This window comes from Pelobates fuscus, chromosome 4 (genome assembly GCF_036172605.1).
Source record: "Pelobates fuscus isolate aPelFus1 chromosome 4, aPelFus1.pri, whole genome shotgun sequence".
NCBI lineage: Eukaryota > Metazoa > Chordata > Amphibia > Anura > Pelobatidae > Pelobates > Pelobates fuscus.
Genome location: NC_086320.1, coordinates 254,978,786 through 254,995,132, shown reverse-complemented (window position 1 = coordinate 254,995,132; position 16,347 = coordinate 254,978,786). Strand labels below are relative to the sequence as shown.

At 44.5% G+C, this 16,347-nt stretch overlaps 1 protein-coding gene across 2 annotated transcripts in view; it reads right to left on the bottom strand.

Moving 5' to 3' along the window:
* The window catches only part of MLH1 (mutL homolog 1), an 85,836-nt gene that overhangs the window by 32,087 nt on the left and 37,402 nt on the right, over positions 1 to 16,347 (bottom strand). For both annotated transcript variants that reach the window (XM_063450628.1, XM_063450629.1), the window contains exons 12-13: positions 2,537 to 2,880; positions 1,233 to 1,384 (exon numbers count right to left, since the gene is read on the bottom strand). In XM_063450628.1, coding sequence (XP_063306698.1) covers positions 1,233 to 1,384; positions 2,537 to 2,880 — 496 coding nt within the window. The remainder of the gene's footprint in view (positions 1 to 1,232; positions 1,385 to 2,536; positions 2,881 to 16,347) is intronic.

Sequence of the window (16,347 nt, the reverse complement as noted above, 5' to 3'; positions counted from 1 at the left end):
TGGGAGTGTCTGTGTGTATTGTACGGATTGATTGGTTGTTCTGTAAAACCCTGTGGACAGTACTAAGTTTGTGGATTGGGAATAAAAGAGGCTGTATGTGCCAGTACAGTCAGTTCTGCTTAACCCTCAAAATGAAGTGTCGTCTCGTTATTGGGGGAATTGGATTGTATGCTGATTGCCAGGAGTGTAAGCTGATTGTATGCTTTTCTTGAGAGCATATGCTTGAGAGCATTCGTATGCATTCGTATGCTTCTCCGGTTTGGTGGTTGTGGTGTCTGCTGCAGTGCTTGGAGTCCTCAGGAAACGCTAGGAGCATCCTTCAACGGAGGTACCCAGTCGGGGTGCCCGTCGATCTGTTACAATATGGGTAGTCACCACTCTGCTTTTGCATTCAGAAGTCCGTTGGCTATCATGAGGTAAAGTCCTTGTTAGAATGTTTGAATTGCGTTAAGAGATGTTTGAATATTTCCAGGATCATAAATTTGGATTATCTGATTGATTAACAAACACTCTGTGGTTATACAAAGTAGCACATCTTGCAGACATTCACAAAATTAAATGATGCATGTTTATCACTCCAAGGAAAAACTACTTCTATTTCTATTTTTAATGCAAGAGATAAAATATTTTCACTGTCTCGTAAGCTGCAGTTTTGAACCTCATCTGTTGAGCAAAATAAAGTGCCAACTTATTCTGCAGTGCTGTACTATAAGGGGAGAATGTACAATATACACAAACAAAATATAAAAGTTAGAGAGGGCCTTGCCTTTAAGCTGAGATCCAACCATTGAAGTTTTTCTTATACTAAGTGCTTAGTTAGAAAGTCCAAAAGCTTACGATCTAAAGGGATTTAATGGGAATTTGAGAAAAGCGGTAGCAGTGATGGCTAAAAGAAGTTAACGGAGAGTAGAAGCTATTGGTAAAAGGAACTAGAAGGTAATAGAGTATGATATCAAGCAGCTCGAGGAGCATGCTATACATTTAGTAAGAGCCTGGGTGGGTGGGAAGTGCTCAGAGAAAATAAAGAGATTCTGTATTGCTTGGTTATGAGTGTGAAGGGAGGCCTGAAAGGTGCAGGGCGATGAAAAATGAGAGTTGCTTAATTTGATATGAAAATTATAATTGAATGAAGGTTGCAATTTGCACGGTACTAATAATGGATGAACGGGGGGAAAAAAGCGCTTAAATTGGATAATTTGGTATTTTTCAAGATGCAAATGAATGATACATACTTTTGTGAGCCCTTTCTTCAGTCTCTTTCCTCAAGATTTGAATGCTAGTTAAATTAATAATCCTTCTCCTTGGTGTGCTGGCAGCAGTCATATTATTGTCAGATTCATCTTCTATCATTTCCACATCAGAGTCTGCATGTGGCCTCTTCCTTCTTGAAATGTCAGAGGAATAGAGACAGAGTGGAGAAACAAATGCAGGAAATAGATGAAGACTTTCTAAACTACACAGTGCTTTTGTGCCATTACAAAACTAATTTTTTTTAATGCAAGCCAACAATTCACATTTCTACTTTGTTTTAAAATATCCAAAGTTACTTCAATACTTTCAACTGGAACAACCTCAGCACAAATACAGGAATGGCCATAATTTCTATAATTCCTTTGGGCGAAGTAAACATATTATTGCAGATGTTGCTTGTAAACAGCAAAATAAATGCTTGACAATTTGAAAAACACAAAGCCCAGGCAGAAAGTCTTCAACCCTTTCAATGCCCAAATCAAGTGTAAATGTTTTCATTTGTATGTAGTTTGCAGAATGAAATCTAGTCCATAACACCTCACTCACTTATACTCTAGCTATAATCCCCAACATGTACAGTAAAAAATGATCTGATAGAAGCTAGTAGTCACCAATATAATGCCTGTAAAGTTGTTTAAAATGTAAGCTAACCCCCTGCATTCAAAGAGTACAGAAAAATCCAATGCAGTCAGGGAGGAGGGAATAGACGTAACAATTTTATTGTCAGCATTACATTAGCAGCCCAGAGACTGAGTATTGCTATACTAGTTTTAAATACCTTTATTTTAGAAATATAGGATTTAACTGTATTTACTGTACATGGGCATTATGCTCAAATGCAGACATTACTTTTACACTCTTTTTCCATTTCTAGTAAACTATACTGCTAGTAATGCCTTCACGGTCCTTAGAAATACCTATAAGCAAAGCATTTTACCATTTTTAAACAAAAATTCTCTCTTTTATTGAGGCATTAGATTAAGACATGACATACAATATACGTAGGAGTTATGACACAAATACAAACATTGCAGTTGATAGAAATATACTCCAAGGGAAGACAGACTTTTTTTTTTTTTTGTTTGGCAGAGTAGAACAAGTTAATAAATTATATGAGTGTACAGGAACATGAAATAACGAAATGAAAATGTCCGTAATATGTCGGACTCTCGCTACACTGATATTGATGGTACTATTTCCTGTTGCTTTTATATTTTGTAACGGTTTATATTGATGCCTCTGTTAAGCAAACAAAATGGATTTCAGTGGAACCTATCTTAGTTACCTGATTGATGTGCTAGAAACCGTTTCTTTTCGTTCCGTTCCGTTATCCTCTCTACTGGATGTTGTCTCTAAGACTTCAAGCAACTCCACATCACTTACTCTTTCCAGAGTGCTACCTTTTGGACAATTTTGCTCTTCAGCCTTCGAGGGTTGACACTGTAGGGAAGTTGGTGGCTGAGACCTGCTTACTAGCTGGAGGAAAGCATCCAATTTTTGCTCCCTAGAATCAGTGCGGATCATCTGGTGAGCATACACTTTGTCTCCTGACTTCTGAGATGCAGATGAAGAACCTGATGCTGGCTTGGTAACTTCACTTGCAGATATAGAGGCTCCAGGTAACAATGTCTAGTACACAATAAAGAAGAAGACGACAAAACAAAAAGAAAAATTAACCCCTTAAGGACACAGCTTCAGAAAACTGGACATACCCTTAAGGACTCAAGCAATTTTTGCATTTTTTGCTGTTTGTGTTCAAATGCAATTTGCATCTCTCTCATTTACTGTACCAATACATATTATATACCGTTTTTTAGACAACAAAAAGGGCTTTAATTTGATGTGACATATACATATATACACATTCTCATTTATTACCAAAAAAAAATGCAAAATAATGTGGAAAAAACAAGTTTTGGCAATAATAATGTGTGTATAATATGTCCAGCTTAGGAAAAGTAATTCAAAATAAATTCATTTATGTGTCTTGATTTACAAAATGCATAATATGTGTAGGATTTCAGTTTATTTTGAAAGTTACAAGTCACAAACTACAAGGTCTAAAATAAAATTTCAATGTGAAACAATTTTAGAAGTTGGTATGTTTGTCTTGGAAGTTTAATACCCATTACAGGAAGCAAAATTGCCACACAAAAGTGTATATTTATATAAAGTAGACATCACAGGCTATTTACCTAAGGTTAGTTTGACACTTTTTGCGTAGCCATTTCACCACCAATCTCTGCTAAATATTGGAGTAAAATTCTTTTTTTTCTCTCTATTTTTGGCATGTACACACATTACAAGGTTTTTGTAATGTGTATTTCGCAAACCTAGTGTGTGCTATCCCTGTACAGAACCCCATATTGTGTTCAGCTACATCTGCTGAGTAAAGCAATACCCCCATTGTGTACCTTTGCCCCTATTCTGTGAAGCTACAATGCCATATAGGAGACCATGCTATTTCAGTTTCTATAGTTGGAATTTTCATAGATGGTCATATGTCTGATTTTGTGGCATTATAGCCATTTGACTGTTCAAATAACCCCACAAAGGCCTTCCATTTGAGAAAGCAGACACTCCAGGGTATGTTATTAGGCATATATTATACCTTAACTTGCCACCATTTTTTCACCAATTTATTTCAAATTTTGTGGTGAGAATTTTTTATTTAATTTTTTTGCATACATGTTGCATTTTCGCTGGGTATTTCTTACATTTGATAAGTGCCACTGTCATAAATTCCCCCTAAGTATGCTCAGTTACCTCTTCTGAGTAAAACAATAAGCCCAATGTATGACCAAGACACTATTTTGTGAAGTTACAGTGCTGTGAAAGAGACGTGACAAGTTCAGGTTTTTAAGTGTGAATTTACATGGAGAGTTTTAATGGGTCCGTATTCTTTTTTTAAATATGTAAGCAAGCTGCTTTTTCCCAACTACCCCAAAAAGGCATACTATTTCTTAAAGAAGACGCCCGAGGGTATTTCAAAAGGGAAATTTTGAACCTTAGCGTGGGATCATTTTTCCATTAGCTTGTATCAAATGTAGTGGTAATAAGCATTTTTTCTGCCTTTTTGACACACAGTGAGTTTGTACTGTATATTTTGCAAACCTTATGTGTGCTACGGCTTTAGAATACTTTATATGTTGCTCAGCGATGTTGTCTGAGTACAGCAATACCCCCGTATTTACCTTTGCCAGGTATATGTGGACGTTGAAGGGGCACATTTCAGACACAGACATTGCAGTTTTTTTTCAAACTTTGAATTTTTACGCTGTGTTGTTACCCCACTTTAGTTTTTTAGCAGGCTATATATTCCATCTACCCTATAAAGGCATGCCATTTCTATAAGACGACACCCTAGTGTATTTCAAAAGACGTATTTTGAACCTTAACGTGAAATAATTTTTCCGCTAGCTTGTACCAAGTGTAGTGGTAATAAGAATTTTTTCTGCTTTTTTGACACACATAGTGAGTTTGTACTGTATATTTTGCAAACCTTATGTGTGCTACGGCTATATAATACTTCCTATCTTGCTCAGCTATGTTGTCTGAGCACAGCAATACCCCCAAAATTACCTTTGCCAGGTATATGCGGACATTGAAGGGGCACATTTGAGACACAGCTATTTAAGTTTTTCAAACTTTACATTTTTACGCTGTGTCCATACCCCACTTTGGAGGTTTTTTTGTAGGTTACTTATTCCAGCTACCCCATAAAGGCATACCATTTCTTAAAGAAGACACCCTAGGGTATTTCAAAAGACGTGTTTTGAACCTTAGCGTGAAATATTTTTTCCGCTAGCTTATACCAAGTGTAGTGGTAATAAGCATTTTTTATGCCTTTTTGACATACTCAATGAGTTTGTAATATATATTTTGCAAACCTTATATGTGCTACAGCAGTATAATACATCATATGTTGCTCCGCTATGTCATCTGAGTACAGCAATACCCCCGTATGTAATTTTACCAGGTATATGACAACGTTGAAGGGGCACATTTGAGACACAGCCATTTAAGTTCGAATTTTTACGCTGGGTCCATGCCCCACTTTGGAATTTTTTTAATAGGTTGTGTATTCCAATTACTTCACACAGGCATACTATTTCCTAAAGAAGACACCCCAGGGTGTTTCAAAAGGCATATTTGAAACCTTAGCGTGGTATCATTTTTTCGCTAGCCTGTACCAAGTGTAGAGGTCATACGCATTTTCCCCCTTTTTTAAAGTTTTTTTTTTTAACTTTTAAAAAGTTTTATTTAGCTTTTAACAACTTATTTTACTATTTTAACCCCTTAAGGACCAAACTTCTGGAATAAAAGGGAATAATGACATGTCATGTGTCCTTAAGGGGTTAAAACTTTGTGTAAACTTTTCAAAAGTTTTTTTTCACTTTTAATTGTTTTTTTTACTTTTAACCCCTAACTAGCCTAACCGTAAATCCCCCAATTTCCCCACTAACTTCTACACACCCTAGCTAAATTAATAAATATTTTAAAATATTTAAATGAATTAAATACATTTAACCCCTGAGGAGTTAAAAAAAAAAAAAAAAAAATCGGTTATAAAAAAAAATAAATCGGTTATAAAAAAAAAAAAAAAAAAAAATCAGATCACAGTGAAATACTGTGATTTGTATTTTGATCACTGCAGGCAGTGAGACAGCCACTAGAGGCTGGATTAACCCTAATATAAACATAGCAGTTTCTCTGAAAATGCTATGTTTTTAGAAAAAAAGCTGGACCTGGCACCCAGACCACTTCATTAAGCTGAAGTGGTCTGGGTGCCTATAGTGGTCCTTTAAGCTCAACACTGGGTTGGCTGAACATAAATCTATTTTTTAGTCTCAGTTTGGTTACTTTACACTTGAATTTTGAAATCTGTTTTTGAATCTACCACATAATAAATTATATTGAATAAGTATATAAAACACTCCACACATTTTTCCACTTACCACAAAATGTGGGTAGTGGAGAGGGTTCCCATGCGGAGAACAGGTATACTAGAAAACATTGTATTATTTTTTCCCCTTTTTCCTCTTTGTCCCTATATAGTATAACTAGACAACAAATTCCCCAAGCATGTAATCTGAAAATACTGGGAGGGAACGGATTAACTTTTTTAAATGGTTTGAAGAATATTCCATTCAATAGCAGCATAATCAGAGGCTAGGATGTCTAGCTGGTAAAGTTTACTAAATGTATGTAGAAAAGACCATTTTGCAGCTTTGCAGACATTATCTAGAGTAATTTCTGCAGATTATTCCAGTGGGGAAGATATACATCGAGTAGGAATTTTAGAATGCAAGGTATATTGGCAGAGGAGAGGAAAATGACTGCAATGAGAATCTTTGCCAAATTTGAAGATAACATTTTCCTAGTTTTAAGACTTTCTAGCCTTTGTATGACTATAGCTTTAACGATTTATCTAGGCCCTATATTCGTGGAACTTCTAATTCAGATGCCACACTTTCAAATGAATGCTCTCCAGTCAAAGGGAGTGATCATGACTGCAGATTTCTCTATCTGAAGTTTTCTTTTTCTGGGAATAAGAGATATGGAAGAGAATATATAAACTTTTCCCCTATACACGAGTATTGAAAAAAGTATTGCTAACTTTTGAGTTCTCTGTTTAAATTGAGGCAGCTTGGTGTTGTACCTTATGGACATCAAGTCTAATTTTAGAGTGACAAACTTTTTATAAAATGTCTTTGAAGAAATCATATGCCCGACGTACATTTATTCTGCTTAAGGATTCGGCCATCAAGGTTTATTCCTCTCATGCAAAAAATTGCCATAAACTGAACAAATTAACTTTAGCCTACTAATTTCTGAAGCAGTCCTAGATAAAAGACAAGATTCTTATTCTTCCTGTGTCCAGATTCCAGTTGTAAAGAATATCTGACTGAAGAGGTCATCCTTATCCCAAGGAGCTACGTAGATGCATGCAGTAAATTGGTATCTGCATTGCGCTGGGAACAGGATTGAAGGGATTTTAATCTGACAACTGACTCCTCTATGTATCGCTTTTCTGTTTCTGCTAGAACACTTGTTATGAATCTATGATAAGACAGGAAAGCTGGGTTATTTTAGAAAATAAACTAGGTTGGATTTTGAATGGCTTATGAGAAGGCAATCATCTAAATAATTTTATTCTGAGAAATGCTGCCAGGACTATAAGAATCTTTGAAAAGACTCAGGATGCAGATGAAAGTCTACAGGGTAATGAGCGGAGTTTCGAAGTGTGTAATGCTCACCCTGGACATCTGGCAGAACAAACTTTCTGTATAGGGAGGCAAGCATATTTTAAATCAATGTTTTTTTTTTTTTTTGATCCAGTGAGACTTTTTTGCTGCAGTGAAAACCTGACACGCAGATTCGATTGTCACACCCTCGAGCTCGGGAATCCATAATTTGGACACACACGTGCGCTGAATAACAACTTCAGTTTATTAAGTGTAAGGATAATGTTTTTATAGGCTTGCAACAGAATGTGAAAACAAGCTTCTTAACGTTGAAATTAAACACACAAAACAAAAAATTAAAAAATTTTAGTCATGTGCTCAGAACTGTTGGATACAAAAAGTGCTGTTAGAAAGAACGCTCAGTTGAGTTAGCCTTGGTGTTTAATTGTGTCCAGTGAAACAAGGAATAGGCAAGTGTTCCTTTAGGATATAAATAATAAAAAATAAAAAAATAATTCTACATGTTAACCCTAATACTGCTATTCTTTATATTAATCCTTACTAAAAATAGGTCAAAATAAGTCCTTCAGAGGAGTAGAAAACAAGACTATTCTTGGTCAAAGACCTTCAGAAATAGACTAGTGAAAGCAAGATAGGAATGTGCTCTGGTTTATAATTAAAGCGCCACTGTCATGCCGAACTTACCTTTCCCCAATCGCTTCCTCTTCTCTCCCTCTCTCAGGTACTATTCTTCTTTTCTTCCTGTCTGCTCTAGTTTTCTTTAAAACATAAGACAAAGTAGAGACAGGGGGGCGTGGCCTGGACACCGACCAAGATGGCCGCTTGATCTCTGAGCTCCGCCGAGCCATACCCCGATACTGTGATCCACCGTAAGCAGCAGAACACAAATGGGTCGCAACCGACGTTCAGAGCACCCACAGACACCTAAGACCCCACACCCGAGCTCCCAACAGGGACCGATGGACGGTTACCTGCAACCCCCTCGTGCTGCCGCCGGCGAGAACGAGAGCCCTGGCCCGGCCCCGCGATCCCCCGCCTCGACGACGGGCGGCGACTCCCAGGCACTGGATCAGATCAGCGATGAGCTGAGGACCATGGCGGCTGCCATGGCCACTAAGTCTGACTTACTCACCCTCACAACGACAATCCAGGACGCACTAAGAGCGGAGATGGCGGGGCTCCGGGCGGAGGTGAGCACGCAAGCAGGCCGTATACGGGCCTTGGAGCACTCGGCTGAGGCCCAGGTGGGAAGACACGCGGCTACAGACACCGCAATTGCCAGGCAAGGGGACTTGATTCTCCACATGCGCAGACACATGGAAGACCTCGATAATAGAGGCCGAAGATGTAACATTCGGATTAGGGGGATACCGGAGTCCGAGAGGGAGGAGGTCCTCACAGAGCTCTTCAACTCCATACTACACGCGGACGCCCCGCAATCCTACAACTTTGAAAGGGCACATAGAGCCTTGAAGCCACGAGTGCAGGAAGAAGGTCCTAGAGACATGATTTGCTGCCTCCACTCCTTCCCCATTAAAAACACTATCATGCGGAAGGCCAGGGAGCAGCCCACATGGCCCTTCAGAGGCTCCCAAGTATCGCTGTACAACGACTTATCCCCACTCACGCTGGAAGCCAGGCGAGCACTTAGGCCAGTGACGGCGGTCCCTCGAGGAGCTCAACTTACCACCCACACCGGTGACTAACTGGGTCCTGGGCCCAGTGGACCAGGCGCCTCGACAGCGGCGAGCCCCGCGCAGACGAAGATCCCCGGTGGGTCTACCCCCTCAGCGCCGCCGCCAGGGACCTGGAGGTCGGTACGCGTGAGTACATTCCTCTCCCGCTTAAACTTCGCCCCTCACGCTCCCGGGTCGAGACGCTTTCCCTACCGACCACTGATGCCCATACCGCTAGCCAGACACCCGCTCACTGCCTAAGGGGGGACATGACCGCGGACCACGCTTTTATTTATTGGGAGGGGGGTAGGGTGGTCATGGATATTGGGGACTACCACATGTCTGGAAGGCGAGCTACCCATCGAAGCACCCTATAAGACAGATCCCCCCCCCCCCCGCTGGTCCGACTGGGGCCTAACCTTCCCTCCCACGCCACCGGGCTGGGGGGTGCCCCCTCCAGGAGGCAAATTACCCTGCTGACCTCCGGTCGCATCTATACAATTTGGGGAGGGCGAGAACTCTCTTTTCCCTTTTGGTTGGGTTCTGGCTCCAAGGTACACTGGGGACTGGCCCTCATGGGACATGCACCCTACTGACTCTGCCCCCCCCCCTTCCTCCCCAACCTGGGCCCGACCTACCGAGGCTCCCTGGACCCCTGAAATATGGCCCGTAAGCTGTGTGGCACTGCCGCTGGACTCACCGACACAGAGTCATCATTAGAGGGATGTGATCCTGGGGTGGCACGTTATATCGAAAGTCTTTACACCCTTATTTCTGTCTACAATTATATGCAGTTTGACGGTATTGCACACCTATATACGGACCTCACACTACCCCCACTAACTACACGGGGTGAGGGTGGGCAGACAGCGGTTATTCGCCCGCTTGGCGGAACTGGGGGGAGGTATGAGGACTTTAGCAAACCGACACCTGAGGTTTCCCCCAGATATAGGCAGACGCCCTAATCCCTATGACGGCACAGAGGGTCCCGGTACCAACCCACCCAGGGTGTGCAATGCTATAATGAAACACATAGGCTACGTGATGTATACCCTCCAGATTCCCTTAACACGTGTATCTATGGTGATAGCCACCACTTACATTATGCACTGAGGCACTAAGCTACCTGACGACCGGTGGGCCTGCTACCACTCCTCCACATAATGGACAACCCCCCGAGGTAACATTTTATGAGCGTGGCCCCCCAACCCCAGTCACCTCACCGATCCTACTTAACACACGCGCCACGGGGGAGCCAGAACACACGACAGGCTGTGACTACGTGGGCGGGGGGACTGGTTGGAGGGGGGGGGGGGGGGGGGAGAATCAGAGGTGAGGTATTGCAAGCGGGCGACAGGAGGATTTCCTGGGATATATGGGGGCGGGAAAATGAGTGGGGGCGGGAAGGGACTGATATCTCTCAATATGGTTGCTCACATGGCCTCACTGTGCCAATGTTGTTGTACTGTTGTACGAGCACTGTTAATAAGATATAATTGTACCCTTACTATTGTTCTGTTACTTACGCATATTACTAATTGAAATGGATCACTCTTTATCGTTTCTAATATTACGCAACATAGGGGGCTGGCTACGGAGGCTAACCTGTATAACTACATACTACCCCATTCTTGGCTGGTGCAAAACTGCACACCCCAACACACACTCGTGCTTATCCTGCATAGCGGACGCCGGAGGTTTCCTGCTACCTGGACTGGAAGCCGGAGCAGGACCTCTGGTTTCTAGCTGTAGCACGAGTCTCCTCCCTAGTGGAGGTGGTTCTTCTGAGACACTTCTGGTCTCAGCTGTGGAGCCTGTAACTATAGGCACCTGACTTTTGCTTCTTTCCTTTCTACCCACTCTCGGGTTCCCTCTCTCTGTACTGTCTTACCTAACCCCTTTCCCCCCACCTCTGGTCCTGAACTGCCCCACCCGTCTGTGGCTCTCCCTGGTCGGGTCCGTGGGGGTGGCAACCCCCCCTCTAGAGGATCGTACTACCGCAGCTGGTGGGAGAGGTGAGACTAGGTGGCATCACTATGGACGCCGACAGAGCGCCTGACCCCCCTGATGTATATCGCCCCGCTCCCCTGTCTGTCCTCACCCTAAACTGTAGAGGTCTGAATATACCGGAACGGCGGACCCATTTACTACGAGAGCTGAAAAGAAACCGTATATCAGTTGCGATGCTGCAGGAAACACATTTCCGACGGGGAGCCGCTCCCAGACTACACAACAAGTCCTACCCATCCAATCACTTCTGTGATCACCCTACGGCACGGAAGGCGGGAGTCGCTATCCTGATAGCGGCAGAACTGGAGTTCCAAAAATTGGACAGCATACTGGACCCGCAAGGCCGCTTTCTTTTTCTTAAAGGTACGATCGCAGGCATGCTGTACACGTTTGCCACTGCTTACGTGCCTAACAGACGACAGGCTCCGTTTCTTAAGGAAACTTTAAACAAACTGAGCAGCTTTTCCGAGGGAACACTAGTCTTTGGAGGGGACCTCAATGCTCCCCTGGACCCTCTTCTAGACTCCTCGACAGGGCACAGTAGCGTCCCGCAACTTACCATACGCTCTATGAAGAGATCATTGGGGGACCTGGAATTGGTGGACTGCTGGAGGACACTACACCCCTCCACTAAGGACTTCTCATATTACTCGGCAGTACATGATCGATACTCCCGTATCGATTATATTTTCATTCGCCAAGTTGGGCTTCAACGTCTGATTTCAGCCACTATGGCTCCCGCCACATGGTCCGACCACGGCGCGGTCGTGGTGGAACTGGACTTGCCCCTTTTTCGACCCTCCACGTGGTCCTGGAGGCTGAATGAAGCACTCCTTCTTGAGCCTGGTACACGCACACAAATTACCCACGCACTGGAACACTACTTTCAGGATAATGACACGCCGGACACGTCCCCGGTATCAATATGGGAGGCCCACAAGAGCGTTATCAGAGGCGTGCTTATCCAAATAGCCTCCAAGAGGAAAAAAGATGCCGCCCGAGAAATGGCGGTTCTCTACAAGTCCATCTCGGAACTGGAGCAACGACACAAGCGGTCCCAGTTGCTTGAGACATACGGGGACCTCATGCAGGCTAGACGCCAACTACGAGACCTCCTCACGAAACGCTACCTCAGATCCCTACACCGCTCTAAGGGGTTCTTCTATACCCATGCCAACAAGGGTGGGAAATACCTGGCACACCTCCTGAAGGGAAACACACCTCCCAGGTCCGCGCACTCCGCACCTCATCAGGCGCCACGAAGATCTTCCCGAATAAGATCGCGGGAGAATTTAGAAGCTACTACGAAACGCTCTATAATATACATTCGCCTGCAGGACCGGCCGACTCGAACGCAGAGGAGATCAGGATGCGGGACTACCTACAGGACTCAGTCACACGAGTGATCAACCAAGACACGGCAGAGAACCTGGATGCCCTAATCTCTGAAGAGGAACTATCGGCCGCCTTGAAATCAGCTAAAAAGGGTAAATCCTCGGGCCCTGACGGCCTCTCAGTAGGCTATTCTAAATCGTTCTCGTCCATATTGCTACCTTGGCTCACGAAAGCGCTTAACGCGGTTGCTGCTGGAGACTTTCGGGGCGGAATCCCAAGCGGCTATAATAACGGTTATCCCGAAACCTGGGAAAGACCCGATGATCTGCGGCAACTATCGCCCGATCTCCCTGTTGAATGTGGATGCCAAATTGTTCACTAAAGCCTTGGCAACGAGGCTTCAGTCGGTCCTACCTGCGATTGTGCACATGGACCAAACGGGTTTCATACCCGGCTGCGAGGCGCGGGACAGCACCCTGAGGGCCTTTGCGATACAACATGGAGCCAGAACGACGCGAATGCCACTACTACTCCTCTCCACAGACACAGAAAAGGCGTTCGACTGGGTGAGATGGCGATATCTGCTTGCCACCCTCAGTACTATGGGGGTCGGACAGAAGCTCCTCACATGGATCCGAGCGCAGTACCACAAACCACGGGCCGCGGTACGTGTAAATGGGGCACTCACCGCTGATTTCGCCATCTCCAACGGTACGAGACAGGGATGCCCATTGTCGCCCTTGCTATTCGCCTTGTCCCTGGAGCCCCTACTCCAGACCGTCAGACAACATCCTGACGTTAGAGGATACCCTGGGCATGGAGCGGAACATAAGGTCGCCGCGGACGATCTTCTATTCTTCATCACCTCGCCCAGAACCACAATACCATGCCTGATGGAGGCGATAACACAATTCGGCAAGTTATCAGGCTTTAAGCTCAACTTATCCAAATGCGAAGTACTTAACATCACTATCCCGGACACGGAATATCGAGCTTTGGACTCCCTGTTTCCGTTCCGATGGTGCTTCTGCAAAATGAGATATCTTGGAATCTGGCTCACGACAGACCCGGGGGTACTCTATTCTCACAACTTTGACCCGTTGCTAAAGAAGGTCCTAGCGGACATGGAGAGATGGTCATATCCACACATTACATGGTTCGGGAGAATCGCTGTTCTTAAAATGAAAATCCTACCCAGGCTCTTGTACTCATTTCAGACACTCCCGTTATGCCTACCCCCTCACTTCTTCTCCACACTGAGGACAGCAGTCATTCGATACGTGTGGATGGGGAAGAGACCGCGGCTCCGACATGACCTGCTCTGCCTACCAAGGCACCGCGGGGGACTGGCACTACCGGACTTTCGACGTTACCACCAAGCTACTGTCTTACAGTGCGTTTTGGAATGGCATGCCACCACACATCGCAAACAATGGGTGGCACTAACCAGAGATGGACAAGAAGCTCTCCTGAAATCTGCCATTTGGACGGGTAGCATCAAAGCCGGTTGCAAGTGGGAACAAGGAGGCATCATTGCTCAAACGCTTACCAACTGGAACCGCGTGAGAGACCAACCCCATGTCTCGCCTGTTCCAAGCCCATTACTCCGAGTCGCCCACAACCCGGCGATAGGCGGGGGATTCCCACCGCGACTGTGGCCTTTCGCAGAGGGTCGGGAATATGTACCCTTCTCCACGATCCTACGGAGGTGGAGCTCTACGATCTCTGGACTCTTTGCTGGGGCTGGCGCCCCGGACACCCCTGACCATACTGAGATACATGCAAGTGCAACACTTCTACAATACAATGCGAGACAAGGTACGGCTGCACAGGGACCTCACATGGTTTGAAACGAGATGCGACAGAGACTCCACACTTAGTAGACCAATATCCACTCTCTACCAACACCTGTTAGTAGGACATCTATCGGAGAACAATACGTTCCGCAGACAATGGGAATCACTCCTGGACAACGCCTTCACAGATCAGCAATGGGAAAGTGCCCTGTTCTGGCAACATAAGAGCTCCATCAGCACCCAATTCCAGGAAACAAACTACAAATTAATCTCATCATGGTATAAGACCCCAGTGGGAATGGATCCGTAGGGTTGAGGGCATTCAGGGCGCAGAGGCAATTCAAGCCACGTTAACTGGCAGGGAGGACAGGCATGCGGAGCTGTGGCGGCCATGGTTTATGTTCGTGTCAAGTGGCGGATAGGCCACAACAGAGCAAGCGGGATGGCGATGGACAGAGGGGGGACCGACCCAGCGGATCTTGACCGGGACTGCTCATAGACCTCCTACCCCTCCTCAACCTTCTACCCCCCCCCCCCCCTTCTCATATTCCCCACATTCTTCTTAACCTCTATTCACATCTCTTCTATACTATCTGTGACATTCACTTACATACCTTTCGCACGAACACGCTCACGGTCAGGCGGCACACGGACAGGGGGCACGACATCCACCTCTCTCACACACACGCCTACCTCCACGGCAGACACGTAGATATGTCAGTATCAAACAGCGCAAGCCCATATACTTACCTGATGGAGGGTCTGGTCTCCACACAACAACCCTGCATAGCCAACCTTATCGATTATGACTGGGAACCAGACTAAATGTGACATCCCCACGGCTGCCATATCCCAGATACTCGGAATTGCAGGATGCACCAGCGACATGTAACACACTCTGAGCCCGCCCAGGGTTATGCATACTGACACTAGGAGGTGATGGGCAATGAAGCGTTATATTATAGGTTATTGGTCGACCCATATAAGTGTGTGCGACTCGGCTGGTCTCCCTCAGGCCGGTGCATTACTGTCCGCTAACTTCTATAATACATATTTGTGTTCCATGTCAGTTTTGAAAATTCGAGGACCTGCGCGTCCGACATGCTATTCATTAATTTATTGTATCGATTACTGCAACAAATGCTTTTTTGAAACTACTACTTTGTCTTATGGAGGTTTCCTACGCTTGACCAGCTACGACCCAATTCTCGTGGTCAAAGTAATTTCCCCACAATTATCACCTGATCTCGCAATGCTTCCATTCACTATTCCTCAGCATCGTGTCATATAGATAGGACGCCGGCGAAACTACCGAATTCCGTCCTAACAGAATGAACAGTTTGTTCATTCTTGTTAGAATGGCATTCGGTAGTTTCTGTTCATATCGGAATTTCATTCCCACGGTATTAGGAAGCTATTAGTATGCCAAAACTGATCTTTCAGCTAACTTTACTAATACTAAGTAAAAATTACTTAGTATTAGAAATTAATCTGCCCATACTCGATATGCCGCGAGTAGGGGCATGTCTACAAAACAGTGAGCAGCCAGTGGCTGCTGGGGGACCTATTGTCCGACCTATTATCCTCCCAATGGCACCCCACCTATGATCAGTGGGTGGGGGCCCCTAAATGACAATGGGGGGGGGACCTATAGTCCTCCCCCGGCCCCCATCCATGAGCGGCGAGTGGGACCCTACATGAAAATACGGGGGGGTGGGGGACCTATTGTCTTTAAATGTAAAAAAAAACAAAAAACTCTCTGGCGTGGGGGGTTGGGGTGACAAAGACAGTCAAATTTATCAAATAGAAAAAGACCAGAGCGCAAAAAAAAAAAAAATATATATATATATATATATATATATATATATATATATATAAAAAATAATAAACCCGACAACAACAAAAAAAAAAAAATCCATGTTCACCCAGCGAGGGCACCACACAGACTAAACTCCTCATAGCAGGGAAAGGTGATTGACTCACTATTTACCTAGGAGAGCACTCTTATGTAGTCACCAACCACCCCAGGGTTTAGTTTTTTTTACATTTGGAGCCCCCACCCACCACTCA